Source organism: Sorex fumeus, unplaced genomic scaffold (genome assembly GCF_029834395.1).
Source record: "Sorex fumeus unplaced genomic scaffold, SorFum_2.1 ptg000020l, whole genome shotgun sequence".
NCBI classification, from domain to species: Eukaryota; Metazoa; Chordata; class Mammalia; order Eulipotyphla; family Soricidae; genus Sorex; species Sorex fumeus.
Window position 1 is genome coordinate 7,690,521 of NW_026606077.1, and position 15,819 is coordinate 7,706,339.

Below are 15,819 nucleotides of genomic sequence, written 5' to 3' on the forward strand. Positions count from 1 at the left end.
CTTGCCGGGCTCTCCGAAAGGTAAAGGTAAAGGCCCTCCCGTTGATCGTCGATTTGCTCGAGCGGGCCCAGTAACGTCTCCATTGGAGACTTTGTTGTTACTGTGTCTGGCATATTGAATACTCTCGGTAGCTTGCCGGGCTCTCCGAGAGGGGCGGAGGAATCGAACTCGGGTCGGCCATGTTGGCCGCTTGGAAGGCGAACGCCCTACCCGCTGTGCTATCGCTCTGGCCCCAAATTAAGATAGATCTAATAATATAACTTAATATGATAGTTTGTTAAATCAAGAGATAAAATTAATGTTAGATAAAACATTTATTGAATAAGGACTACAAGAACAATACTTTTTCACATTTCAGGATTTCCTCATATACCTTTTACTCAGATCACCAATATTACCAACAAATTACTTTTCTACTGTTTTATTCTTTTGGAATTTTGAAGATTGAATATGTTCCATACTTAAAATATAGTCTTCATAAAGATGTGGTCTTCATAAAGATATTCTCTTACATACCACAGGGTGAATTTAATAACACTATGTAAAGATGTAAAGGCCCTCCCGTTGATCGTCGATTTGCTCGAGCGGGCCCAGTAACGTCTCCATTGGAGACTTTGTTGTTACTGTGTCTGGCATATCCAATACTCTCAGTAGCTTGCCGGGCTCTCCGAGAGGGGCGGAGGAATCGAACTCGGGTCGGCCATGTTGGCCGCTTGTAAGGCGAACGCCCTACCCGCTGTGCTATCGCTCCAGCCCAATAACACTATGAAATTCTATAAAAATTTAACATTTAATATTGCTATATATCCTATTACCTAAATAGCACAGCGGCCGGCCGACCAAGCTGGCCCTCTCAGAGAGCCTAGCAAGCTACCAAGAGTATCTTGCCCACACAGCAAAGCCTGGCAAGCTACTCATTATGTATTCAATATGCCAAACACAGTAACAAGTCTCACAATGGAGACGTTACTGGTGCCCGCTTGAGCAAATCGATGAAGGGGAGGACAGTGCTACAGTGCTACCTAATTTAGGGTATGTTAAACTTTGCCCACCCCACAACCCCTTTTTGGCTGAGAAATTTTTATAGAACCATGGCACACAGATATATAAAATAGACATACAAATCAAACCTTTATTTACTAATAACATTACTTTATATGAGCACCATATTCCTAAAACACTGTTTTATAAATCACGATGTCTTTTCAAAAAAGCAACAGTTGCACCCAGATGATTGCAATGCACAGTCATTCGGGAGAGTTGATCAGTTTCAGTTGTTTCAACAGTTTAATTTACAGAATGAAATCTCTATTCTTCCCCCTTAACTCCCCTTTCCCACCCCATACTTGGATAACCTTAGTTTTCTTATCAGTGTCCACTAGTTTGCCTTTTTGTTTTGTCTGCTAATTTTACACATTTAGATTGTATGTATGTGTCCTGCCACCAGATCATCAACATCCCTAGAGCACTAACTTCTGGGTACCTTCTCCTCCCGGTCCCCACCTCGACTTCATCAGTCCGACAGGCAGACTTTCACGATCAGTCATCACAGACTGCTGCTTACTCCGGGGAGTTTCTTAAGTGCATACTGACCTAAGTCTGTGAGAAAGGGTAATCTGTAGGGATCACATTCACAGTCTAAGCAATGTTCCATTTTGCAAACTGAAAATGGTCTCGTAGGGTCTTTCCCTTTGGGACCGACCCCACTCCCAGTGCTTGTGGAATTGTCTTTTCTACTTTTTCTCTGTCCTAGATAAATTTTATCCCCAACTCTGCCCCCTCACCAGAAAAGAAAATAGTCAAAAAAGAAAATGATCAGGCAACTTATTCCTAGACTTAACCATTTGGATATAGTTCATCTTTGAGTCACTTTAAGTATCTTTTTCCCTTAAGTCAATAAAGTTTATACAATACTTCTGGGGTGTTATGTAGGCATATATCAAGAAATATATACTCTTCCAGAAGAAGCTGGTAATAATGTCCATTATTCTATCATCTCAGAGGTGGTTATTTTTTGTTACCAATGAATATTTATATTTATCTGTAGCTTTTACTAGGAAACACTTATAGAAACTGGTATTAAATTCAACATAAGTAATAGTATAATAGAAAAAACAAATATGGGATAAACTAAAAGGAAGAAGTCCTATACAGAAAAGTAAAAAGAAATGGAATATATTCCAGTTCTATTGTAAGGGCATATCATGACATGAAGTACTTTATTAGCTGAGGATGCAGTGCTCTGTAAAGTGGGTGCCTCAGGGGGTGTAGCTCAGTGACAGCTTTTGCCTGTTATATGTGAAGTTCTGAGACCATCTCTGGTACCATACACACACATACACTCACATGCCTCATATGTAAGTGGTCCTGGGCCTATTTCCTGGCACCCAGAAAAAAACATGAACAGTATATTAAGAAATCAGTTCAGTTAAAAAAATCATAGTAAATATCCAAAAGAAATCAATTTTATAAAGTAAGATTCTAGTAATACTTCCATATATGCAATGAGTATGAAACAGGACTCGGTATGTTGAAAACAGGCTGCAACCGCAGATACCTAATAGGATAGCGAGTTATCTTGTGCGTCTCAGAAGACGAAATTCTATCCTCATCACTTGAATCTCTGAAATTAAAGCAGTGAAAGACTGCAGTTTAAAATAGCATTTCTCTTCAGTTTACTGGTAGTGACAATGTACTGACTCCCCTCTTGAAGAACAAATTTAAATAAAGACTTTGGAAGAAACATGTTCACCATCTTAAGTATATGTAGATGTTTGGTTATTCATGTATAGGGCCTAATTTCAGAGTTTATTTTAAAAGGAAAAATATAGCTACAGAAGACAGATAATATATACCTTCATAAGGGTCATAGAATTAATCACAGTTGTGGCCACATCCTGAAACTTTTTATCTTTTTAGATAAGCAGAAAGATTTTATAGTAAACCTAGAGCAAATGATACACTACACATGTATAAAATTATGACATGTCTCAGTGAATCTAAAACCTGAATTACTTTGTTTTGTAGTACTGCCAGAGATTGAACTCATGGTCTCATATTCTCAAGAACAGTACTCTACCCGCACTCCTAGTCCTAATACCTAAATTATTTTACTAGAAATGGATTTTACTTGGGCTGGAGCAATAGCACAGTGGTAGGGCGTTTGCCTTGCACACAGCCAGCCAGGCTGAGCCGGTTTCAATGCGTCCCCCCTCTCCGAGAGTCCGGCAAGCCGCCCCTCTCCGAGAGTCCGGCAAGCTACCGAGAGTATCTCGCCTGCACGGCAAAGCCTGGCACGCTACCCATGACATATTCAATATGCCAAACACAGTAACAAGTCTCAAAATGGAGATGTTACTGGGCCTGCTTGAGCAAACCGATGAACAACGGCAGGACAGTGACAGTGAATTTTATTTGTTGTTTTGCAGGGCTCAGGACTTACTTTAGATTGCACTAAGGGATCACTCTTGGTGGTCCTCAGGGGACCATTGGGGTGCCAGGGATCTACCCTGCGGCAAAGCGAGCACTCTACCTACTGTGCTCCAGCCTCCAGAAATGAGTTTGTGCCAAAGCATTCATACTCTGGTTTCTGACCAATCACATAAATACATAAAATACCTGGATGAGTTTCAGGTGCCATCAGGAGCCCTGAAACTGGGATTTGCTAACTTGATTCAAATTTGTTAGTATTCACTGTGCTCAGAGACTCCTAAACGTTATGGGACTGATCAAAATAGTCAATAATTTTGCTTTCTATAACTAAAGGATGAAGCCATAGAGAAAAACCATAACTAGGAGTTTAATCTCACCATTTTTTTCCAGGGAAAACCCACTTAACACATTATAAATTTTGTAAGATATAGAAGTTAAGAACTGCTAATAAAACAGACGTTCACCTATATTAGAACCTCAAAATATTTCTCATAGTTCAATTAAATGACATTTTTTGAGGACGTTTGGATAATTAGATAGTCTTAACATTTTTCTATATTACTGAAATATATTCCACGGTCTAACTTTCTCAATATCTGAGGTTGCATTTTATAAAGAATGAATGTTAACAATATGCTTTGTCCAGAAAATGAACTTTTGGTATTTTGGTTCTGACTGAAAAATAGTATTTCTACTAATGCTGCTACTGAAGCAATGAGGAAGAAAATGTTAGAAAAAGTCAGCAATTTCTCCACATGCAGTTAATGCTCATATTCCATTGTTTAGTCGGTGCACAGATAGATGCCAAAGCCTTGGTAAGGTATCAGTCTTAAACAATCACAGTATTCCCAATCAAACAGAAAATGCTGCACAGTTGAAATATGTGTTATTCCTCTTTCCTCACCGCTACCTGAACTTGCAGCAAGGTGTAATTTTGGGATATGTCACGCAAACATTAAGTTTATGTTTCTAATTTAATATGTGATTTTTCCTTCACCTGATTTTGAGTTTCCAAACTTTTCAAAGATAATTGCATTTGAGGCAAACAAACATAAATCCCTGTGCAACAAACTGTGAGAGGTGAATGCTTAAGACAAGGTCACCACACTGCCAAAAAGCCATTCTCTTTTCAGTCCCAAATCTAACCACCTTAGCACTGAGAACAACTCCAAAAACCTGGAATGCTATGTTTTTCTATTTCATTTAGCTAGATGTCTACAGAAAAAATGGATACAAATGAAGATGCTTTTAAAAAAAAGTGGCAGAAGACCTAATCAAAGCAATGATAAAAATTCTGAAGTCTAAAGGAATGGCATTAATTTCAAGGAACTGAGACAAATTTATTGAAATGATTTATCGCAGTTCTTGATCTTTGGTGAGGTACTATCAAACCCTAGGTAAAAAAAATCTTTTACCATACATGCTTCACACTTGCTTTAAAACAGATCTGGGTGGGAGAATCCGTGTATTATGAATAATCATTATTTGCTACCTAAATCTAAGAATTTTGAATTTTGGTCTCTCAAAACAGAAGGGAAAAGAACCATCCTAAGCGCAATAATAATCTTGGTTTCAGTAATGTGAATTCTAAGAACCCTACCTATAACTCAAGGAAAAACAACTTCACACACAAATTTTGAAAACTCTAGCAATATAGTATTTTATTTTCTCCCATTAAAAATATTATAGGAAAAAATATCACTGTCACTGTCTTCCCGTTGTTCATCGATTTGCTCGAGCGGGCCCAGTAACGTCTCCATTGGAGACTTTGTTGTTACTGTGTCTGGCATATCGAATACGTCACGGGGAGCTTGCCAGGCTCTGCCATGCGGGCGAGATACTCTCAGTAGCTTGCCGGGCTCTCCGAGAGGGGCGGAGGAATCGAACTAGGGTCGGCCATGTTGGCTGCGTGCAAGGCAAATGCCCTACCGCTGTGCTATCGCTCCAGCCCAGGAAAAAATATAAAAACAAAAATAAAGTTTCACTCTTAAAAAGTCACCACATAACAATCCTTGAGTTATATGCTATTCTAATCATTTTCCAAGAAACCTATTACTTAGATGATAAATTCTGAAATAATTTTTAAAATGAAACATTTACATGAATTTCTTGAGCACCCAAAACGTTTAAAGACATCAGTATTTTAAAAGTGATAATTTGCATATTTTCTGTCTTCCCTTTGTTAAGCATCTGCATTAGCTCTTTAAATCCTGAGTGCAATTCTATGTTACTATCTGCACTGCCTTTTGGATGACAAAACTGAGGTTTACAGAAATTAAATAAGTAACCCAACCCATGTCATGAACTATTTTATGTACTAGCGATTACACATAAGCATACAGATATCTATATTGTTTGTCATTTCTGAAACTCTTAATGATACAGAAAATTTTTGGAGCGAAACATAGTTCACTATTGTAAAAATATTAACCTGGGGCATTAGCTTACAGCAGGCTCAACTGAAGTTGAAGAGAACAACTGGTTAATGGTGCAGGTACACTCCACTTTTTTAAAGCTCTGATTTGTTCAAAAGCATATTGAAAAATTTAAAAATAAATGTTAATTCTAGAATACAATTATTATATTATTGTTAGATTAAAAATAACTAAAGTGTATTTTAATTTATAATTTTTTAAAAGTAGGATGGAAAAGAAAAATATGCAAAGCAAATGTTATCCTCAAATTCTCTGCAGTGAAAGGTCATCAGCAGATGTTTAAACTAAGCAAGAAGATAGGTTTACCAGAATAGGAAAAATAAATAGTTTTGAATAGCTTTCAGAGGTTATGCAAAACACAATATAGTGTTTGTACTAAAAGTCAAAAGGGAAGCTAGTCTGGAATCAAAGCATCTCATGTCAAAATAAATTTTAAATCTTGTTTCCTGAAGCAAAAGCTAAACATGAAGATGTTAAGAAATGTAATGGTTGTCATGTCTATGCTTTCAAATTAACAATGATAAATCAAATGTGTTCAAAGGAACCCAGATTCAAACACAACAGAATCTAAAATAAAAATGCATTTCAAAGACATCTTAATAGAAGTCTCAATATTTGGGACATTTAAGTAAATTACACCCTCCTGGGGAACACTTAATGAAAATATTCTCATTTTTTTCCCAAAAAATTTGGAATAATGAATCGCACGGGATAATAGACTTTAATAGTGGTGGAACTCAGAGACTGGAAAGAGACATTATGGATACTCCTCACAGCAATAGAAAAAGTACTGGCACCATTCACAAGCTGCATCTGGAAAGCAGCAGTCTATGCTATATCAAGAAAACGAAATGAGTCCAGCATTTTCCCAGGCAAGAGGGACTAGCATGCAGAGGACAGATCCCTGGAAGAAAGCAAGCAAGAAAGCCTTCTTCTGTAATTACTCATTGACCTTTGGAAGCTTAAAGACTTATACCAGTGTCACCAAAAAGGGATACTTAAACAACCCAATATTACAATTCCCCTCCTATCTCAAGAAAGAAAAAGTTTACTTTTAATATAAAAAGCACATTAATGGAATATTGTTGAGAACACGTTAATACATGACTTTGAATCCTTGATCAACAAAGGATATTGCCTCCAATAGTCCATGTGTAAGGATGTCTGGTGCCCTTGGCCAACTCCGGAGTGCTGACTGGCCAGTGCTGCATGTGCCAAAGCCTTCTGAGCAGTCACCAATCCTGACTTCTTTTCTCACTCTTTAGCAGTGACAACCTATCCAAGGTGAGCAACTCTAATCTTCAAGCCTTCAACCATGTAACTGTCAAAGATAAACTTTCAGCTGCTTCCTACAAACTGGTTCTGCCATAGAGATTGAAAAGTGGCAAATCTTTAATCACAGGGGCTTTGTGATATCGGCTCATCTGACCTAAGTCTCCTGTGCACTCTGATGCTATTACAGCTACCTGAAAACAGATTCTCTAAGGTTAGAAACATTGATGATAAAATTAACAATGAATTATTTTTTTCATAAATGCAGTCAAAGGCGAAGTCAAAGTAATCGATATATGTAACAATAGGATGACTTGTTTGGGAGTTTGGTAAGGATACTACTAAAAATGTCTCCCATTCAAAACCTATGAAGCGTAGAAAAAAATGTTTTTATAAAAATCAAGAGTACTAAGTGATCTTCATTAAGTCTTTAAATCAAAAGAGGTTTCTTGAGCTATAGCTTATGCTTATTAGTTCATATTAAGAAATGCAATTTTTGATGAATAAACTTGAACTTTATAAATCAGCCATTTAATACGCCTTAAGGTAAAGGTAAAGGCCCTCCCGTTGATCGTCGATTTGCTCGAGCGGGCCCAGTAACGTCTCCATTGGAGACTTATAGCACAGCGGGTAGGGTGTTCGCCTTACACGCGGCCAACATGGCCGACCCGAGTTCGATTCCTCCGCCCCTCTCGGAGCGCCCGGCAAGCTACCGAGAGTATTCGATAAGCCAATACGCCTTAAGGATTAAAAAAAATAACTTCTTAGATAAGTTCCTGTGGAATTGTCAGCCTATGTATTTTTTCTTTTTGTGGCTTCTCCATGTACTTGCTGGCTTTTCCAGGTTAAAATTGTTTATTATCTCAAAAATATTTTTTTCAGAAGAGCAAAATAAGTCTTTCTACATGGCCCTCCACCCCCCCTCTTATTTTCAAAACGGGGGAAAAAAACCCTTAAAAACTTTCACTTGAAATTATTATTGACTATCCTTGAGACAGTTCAATGAGGAACATGACATTAAAGAAAACTTTAAATTCCCCAATTACTGGAGTGGGCTGTATACATTATACTAATCAAAGCAGTTACTGACTTCTTGCGTGACACACAGTGCTAGAACTTCATTCTAAGTTATGTGGGGTACTATATTCTCAAGGACTTTTGCAGTGTTTGAACTGTCATGCTAAAGTATGTAAATCTGAAGTGACAGGAACTGAATCATTCTACAGAGAGCAGGAGAAGGACACGAGCATGCACTGAGCCTTTGCCCCTGAAGCGTTACTAAGGATCTTGGAACGTTAATTCGTTTAAAGCGCATGCTGCTGAGTCAGTACCTGCCAGAAATCCTGATCAGAAGATGAAAAAAAGGGAAAAAGTGACAGTGTTTTATTATATGAATAAAAAGTCCCACAGAAAATATATAGATCTTAAAATTATAACATATATAGGATCAATTAAGAATTGTATTAAATTACCGAATACCTGGAAATATAAAAGGAGAAATACATATGAAATTTTTCTAGGTACAATGGAACAAAACTAATTCCTAAACTTCCCCAAAATGAAACTTACAACTGCAGAAAAACTTCTATTACCAAAAAACAAACAAAAAACCCTAAAACACCAACTTCCTCCAGCCAACCCCAAAGGAACCACCTCCCCGAAAAAACTCAAACCCAAATCAAAACCAAAAAGCCCCACAAATCCATAAAAATTATCTATTTATTAAATAAAAGCAACAGCATACATTTCACATTTTTGGTATGGGTATTGCCATTGTTTCATGGATAGTTTAAGTTGGTGACAAATTGGTTGTTTTACCACCCTATTAATATATTGGCACAAGCTCACATGAATTCAGAGGATTAGTAATTATTATTACTTAGAAACAGATCGCAAAAAATATGGTATATGAAATAAAGTACAGTCTACACTTCTAATGGCAATAAAATACTAAAATACTGGCATTTGATGTACATGAGACTAGCTAATTTAGTTGGGCATTATTTCAAATTACTGCAAATATCAAACGCTTTAAAGTATTTTTCTCAACAAACTTCATTGACTGTGAAATAAAATTTGACTTAAACGCAATAAACTTCTCAAGCCAAGCTTAGTACTAGCATGATAAAAATTCTTGATGTACGGGTTCAGAGTGATAGTACAGTGGGTAGGGTGCTTTCCTTGTATGCGGCCAGCCCAGATTTGATTCCTGAATCTGATATGGTACCCTGAGCCCAGAGTCAGGAATAAGCCCTGAGCATTGCAAGGTGTGGCCCCCCAAACAAACAAAAAACAGGTCTTTATGAAAAAATATATATATTTTCAGCAATTTACAACCTAAGGCTAGATTGATGACTGTCCTAAAGGACTTAACACATAAGTATGAGATAAATCAAGGAGATAGGATAGCTTAGATATGAGAAAATCAAACGACAGTTCTTGCTCTCTAGTTTATGAATGAGGTATTTACAGCAGGAGGTTTTTCTAGCTGGTTGTAATTTAGAAGGAAAGAACCAGAGAGAGAGAGAAAGAGAGAGTGAGCAAAAAGGCAGTCGGTAAGCTATTCTATAGCATTTCATACAATCTACGGAAGAAGCAAACATATTATGAGAGTGCCAACTCTTCTCATAAACGAAATAAAGGGCTCCAAGTGACTATGATTTATAGGCCCAGATACTTAAACTTTATCCTGATTTTACTGAAAAGAAAATGATACTGAACAACTGCAGAAAGGGCATCAGTGTTTCCCAGAGTGGGCAAACCCCTCCCACCACCCCATGCAGAGGGACAAGTAGTAGTCACAGGTACAAATTAGAGGGTATTTTCTGTTTGTTCACTTAAGATAGACTCCCAAGGGGTACTTAAGTTTTTGTTTTTTTTCTGAAAAGGGGGCAATAGACCAATAAATTCGGGAACCTCTTAAGTGTTCTCTTGCCCAAGATTTATATACATCAATTATGTGGCAGAACCTGTATTTGAATACAGGACTGTTGGAATCCAAAGTCACATTCTTTCATCCTATGCTATTAGTGTGTGAAAAAGTACATCAATCCATATTTTATGGATTATAAAAAATAAAGTTTCTTTCTTTTTATGAGGGGGGCACACCTTGATATGCTCAGGGATCACTTCTGGAGGTTCCTATGGAGAGCTAGGAATCAAACCTGGGGCAGATGCATGCAAGGCAAACACTACCTGCTGTAATATCACTCTGGTGAAATGTGCATTTTTCATACTTAACTCACAAACTTCAACATTATATTTACTGATCAAAGACACTCAAAACAGAAATGTCCTGGAAAATATTCCAGGGACCAAAGCCAGATATTCTTAGTGATGTGTATAAGAACACTAAAGTTGGGGCTAGAGCGACAGCACAGTGGGTAGGGCGTTTGCCTTACATGTGGCTGACCCAGGTTCGATTCCCAGCATCCTATATGGTCCCTCGAGCACTGCCAGGAGTAATTCCTGAGTGCATGAGCCAGAAGTAACCCCTGTGCATCTCCTGTTGTCACCCAAAAAAAACAAAAAACCCACTAAAGTTGGTAATTTGTTAAGAAGTGAGAAAAATGAGAAAGAACTTGAAAAAAAATGGGGGGGGAGTGGTTTTGGACCACATGTGGCTGTGCTAAAGGATCACTCCTGGCAGGTTTGGGGGACCATATGGGGTGTCAGGAATTGGACCTGGGTCAGCTGCATGCAAGGCAAGTCCCTTACCCTTTAACTATCTCTCCTGCCTTGTATTTTTTTAATGATTTTAATGACTGAAAAGGAAAAAGGAAGATGAAAAAATATGAGACTAAAACAGGAAACTATTATTGTGGTCAAAATACTTCCTGACATGTTAAATCAGTTTATGAATTTACTCTGGTTATATAATTACATTCTAAATTTTTTCTCCTCTATAGGTTAACTATAGTGAGTATTTCATTTGAATGATGCTACATTTAACATACAACCAATCAATATCTGAAAAAGCAAACAGCTTAGTTTGTAACAGAAACATTATTTCTCTATAATCTTGATTACAAAAGATCCAATTTTTCAAAAATAGATCACTAGATCATACTGCTGATTTCAAAAGTCATAGCATAGGGACTGGAGTTAAGTGTATAATAAATAGGGTGCTTGCCTTACACATAGCCGGCCCACATTCAATCCCCTGCACCCTATATGGTCCCTCAAATCATGCCAGGTGATCCCTGAGTGTAGAGCAAGGAGTAAGCTGTAGAACAGTGGTTGTAGTTACCAGCACCCGCAATGCACCCGCCCCCCCCAAACAAAACCAAAAACAACCAAAATACCACCCAAATCCCTGTGTTACTTTTCTATGAATTCTCTGATCCTCGTGTTTGAATTTATGACAATAACCCAAAATAAAATCTGTTATTTGAACAGAAAATTGTGTTGATATTTCTGTACTATGAAAACTATTTTCAATTTTAGATAAAAAGAAAAATAAAGATCCCAAATATAACAGTAAGATCAAGAGCAGAATAAGCACTGATCCATATCATAAATACCAAGTGATAAATTTCATATATGTCAAAATCCCTGAAAAAAAAAATCAAACACCACCCTGTAAACTGGTTACACACTGAATGAATTCTGCACTCATCATTATATAGAGAATGAAAGAGGAGGCCAGGAAAATGGCTCATAGGGCTGGAGGACATGCCTGGTATGTATGTAGCAGTGTAGCACTGTCCTCCCGTTGTTCATTGATTTGCTCGAGTGGGCACCAGTAACGTTTCCATTGTGAGACTTGTTGTTACTGTTTTTGGCATATCGAATATGCCATGGGGAGCTTGCCAGACTCTGCCGTGAGGGCGGGATACTCTCGGCAGCTTGCCGGGCTCTCCAAAAGGGACAGAGGAATTGAAGCTGGGTAGGCTGCGTGCAAGGCAATCGCCCTACCAGCTGTGCTATCACTCCAGCCCCTGTGCATATAGAAAACCAATTTTTTCTCTTTTTAAAAAAATTAATTCTTGAGCGATAGCACAGCGGGTAGGGTGTTCGCCTTACAAGCGGCCAACATGGCCGACCCGAGTTCGATTCCTCCACCCCTCTCGGAGAGCCCGGCAAGCTACCGAGAGTATTCGATATGCCAGACACAGTAACAACAAAGTCTCCAATGGAGACGTTACTGGGCCCGCTCGAGCAAATCGACGATCAACGGGAGGGCCTTTACCTTTACCTATTTTTACTATTTCCCTTATTTTTAATTTTTTTAATTGAATCACAGTGAGACAGTTATAAGGTTGTTCATGACTGGATTTCAGTTATATGTTCCAGCACCCACAGCAATTTCCATCCTTGGCACCCCATGGTCTTCCACACACTGCCAGGTGCAGGTAGTCTGGGGAACCCCACTCTGCTAGAAAACACGTACAGAACAAGAGTTACCATTAGGGAGAGCTTGAGGAGTGGAAATTCCCTGTTAGAACAAATACATCTGCTATTCAATGTATACACATTCACTTTCTTTACATGTTTTCAGATCTAAACATACATAATAAAGGACTGACTTTTCATGCTACCATGAATTCCTTTGGTGACAAAAAACAAAGGTGTGTGTGTGTGGGATCAGATCAACTGATTTTGTTATATTACTGACTGCATAAGGTCATCTCTGACTTAATCCCTAACCATATATGGTTCCCCAAGCGCTGCCAGAAGTCACTCCTGACATCGGGCCATGAACAGCCTCTGGGCACCAGAGTGTGGCCCAAAGCACACTCCCACAACAGAATAGTGAAGTAATGAGACTCACATTCAAGGAATATGTGACTGACTAGCTGATTTTTTCCGAGGTACCACATTTTTACTGGTCACCTCCATGGGCACAGGCTGGGCTCTGAATGACACAAAAATATGTACGGCAGGAGGCCTGATGCTCCAGACAGCCTGAAACCACACTCTGACATCACCAATTCCAAGAATCCCACACAATGTATACATTGAATAGCAGATGTATTTGTTCTAAAAGGCAATTTCCACTCCTCAAGCTCTCCCTAATGGTAACTCTTTGTGTGGAACTTTGATAAATATCAGTTATACAGCAGAAACATCAGACTGCCCCGGCCAGTGCCACGGCTGTGAACACAGGTCTCTCATCAGATCTACTGCAATGCCCTTTTTCTTTAATCTTTTATTTTTCTCTGAATATGTGACCATAAACAAACAAAAAACCCAAAACTACTGCAAGAAGTTCTGTGCCTCCTGCATGGACATGCAAGGAGATTCTTGCATTTTCAAGGCCAATTCAAGGCAGTTCCCACCCTTGGCTGAGATAACTCAGAGCTAGTCATGCTTTCCATTCCTCCAAAAGATCTTGGACTTATATCTTCACCTCCCCAGTGTAGTCACTTCACGTGACCCAAGACTGACAGATTTCTGCAAGGTTAATTTTCAGTAAGCCTGACTTCTACTCAATAAGACTCAATTGTGATCCTGCCTTTTTCATCCATTTCACGACTCTTTTTCCAATTTCCTTCTCGTCAAACTTTCTCTCAGTTCTGGCTCTTTCTTCTTTCTGCTGTGCTTCCTTCCTTCTCCTCAAAACTGCTCTTTTACTTCTCTTTCTGACCCTGTATAATAGATTCTTTCTCTTTTTGATGACTTTAGCCTGAAAGGAAAAACAGGGTTACCTGACTTCTTTAGAAAATAACTAAATCATGTCTTCTAGATTTAAGAATGACTGAGTCTGATTTATTCCCATATAAAATGGGTAACTGAAAGTAAATCTAATGCAGTTTGAAGGTTTTCATAACTATGGCAAGGAATGTACTATTCTAGTTCAGATGATTGTTATAGGCCATCCAAAACTAAGGAAGGTCAAATCAGATGTTCTCATAAGAAAAGTAAATATAATATTGGGGAGCTTGTTAGCCTTTAATGAGGAATTGAAATACCAACTGAATTCAAATACCAACATAATCTGAATTGGCTTTTCATTTAGGAATTAGAACACCTGTATACCTTATAGAGAGAAATGTAGAACTTTCTGCTTCAGTCTGTCTGGAGAAAAATATTTGAAGACACAGGCCTCCCAATCTAATTAATTCTTTTTTTAAAACAAGGGTAATCAAATATCTGCTAAATGCAATTCCAGAGAATTAAAATTTTCCTTAGTAAGCAATAGGATATGTAGCATTTGAATAGGAAACAACAGGATATTACACAGTATGTACACATATGCCAAATATGTTAAATATTATAATTTGCTCACCTTTCCATCAAAGCGTTTTATTATATATTGATCCAGGCCCAAGTCTGCAAAAGAGAAAATCCAAAACTTTACCCACTGATTACAACCTAAGAGAATTATATCATAGCTCTCATCTTCGGTTTTAATCAATTGTAATACATGGCTTAATCAAGACATAAGTGAAAGGTTACAGGAATTGGTGCCATTTTCAGACTCAAAGGTTACTGTTAAAAAACACGAACTGGGGCTGGAGCTATTATCAGCACAAGGGGAAAATATCGCTTCATTTTTTGAATGGGAGCAGAGCCAAAGTTTGGATCTGTCAGGCTATGTCTCTATCCTACTAAGTGCTATAAAAACATATAAACTGAGAAAAAGAGTGAGCTGAGACAAGAAATAGGCATAAAACATGTCCTTCATAAATGACACAGAAACAAAAAAGATAGACAACACATTGGATAAAGACTAAAGAGACAGCCGGTAAAGTCTGGACCATCTTTGGAAGTGAAGTTATTTTTGTTGTTTTTAGGCCACACCCAGTGATGTTCAGGGGTTACTTCTGACTCTGTACTCAGGAATCACTTCTTTTTTCTTTTTGGCTCACACCCAGCAATGCACAGAGATTACTCCTGGCTCTGCACTCAGGAATTACTCCTGGCAGTGCTCAGAGGACCATATGGGATGCCAGGGATCAAACCCGGGTCTGCCACGTGCAAGACAAATGGTCTGTTGGACTATTGCTCCGACACCAGGAATCTCTTCTGATGGTGCTTGGGGGACCATATGAAATGCCAGGGATGCCAAGGACAGAACCTGGGACTGCCACATGCAAGGAAGCACCTTATCTGCTGTACTAATCTCTCTGGTCCTTGAAGGTTAACTTAAACAAAACATCTGTTACAGCTGTAGAGGGGAAAAGTTGAACTATTAAAATGACTGTTTTTCAAAAATGTAATGCAAAATTATTATTTTCTAGTACTTTGAAAGACTCATAGAAATATTTTCAGATGACATATTTCAAATTAACTTTAAAAGAATAGTGAAGGTGAGAAAAGGAATTGAATACTATAGGGTCGGAAAGATAGAGTGGTAAGCTTGTCTTGCATGCAAGGTAAGTGCCTTACTCACTTTACTATCACTATGGTCCCTGAATAATTTCTTTACACATTCATCTGTTGAAGGACATTTAAGATGTTTTCACCTTTTAAATGTTGTGAATAACACTGCTATGAAACCACAAGTACCAGTCATTATTTAAATATGTTTTTATTTCTTTTGGGTTTATACTTATAACAAAATTGTTGGCTTATATGTAAATTCTGTTTAAACTCCTAAAAGAAGGCCAAATTATCTTGCTTGGGAGTTGGAAAGAAAGTACAGTGTGCTTGCCTTGCGCAAGGCTGACCCAGGTTACATCCCTAGCACCAGATATGATCCCATAAGCAGTGCCAGGAGTAATTCCTGAGTGCA

General features: G+C 38.2%; 1 protein-coding gene across 2 annotated transcripts in view; it reads right to left on the reverse strand.

Moving 5' to 3' along the window:
- Positions 1-15,819, reverse strand: part of MICU1 (mitochondrial calcium uptake 1) — a 166,724-nt gene that overhangs the window by 102,279 nt on the left and 48,626 nt on the right. For both annotated transcript variants that reach the window (XM_056113400.1, XM_056113401.1), the window contains one exon: positions 14,371-14,414. In XM_056113400.1, the coding sequence (XP_055969375.1) occupies positions 14,371-14,414 (44 nt within the window). The remainder of the gene's footprint in view (positions 1-14,370; positions 14,415-15,819) is intronic.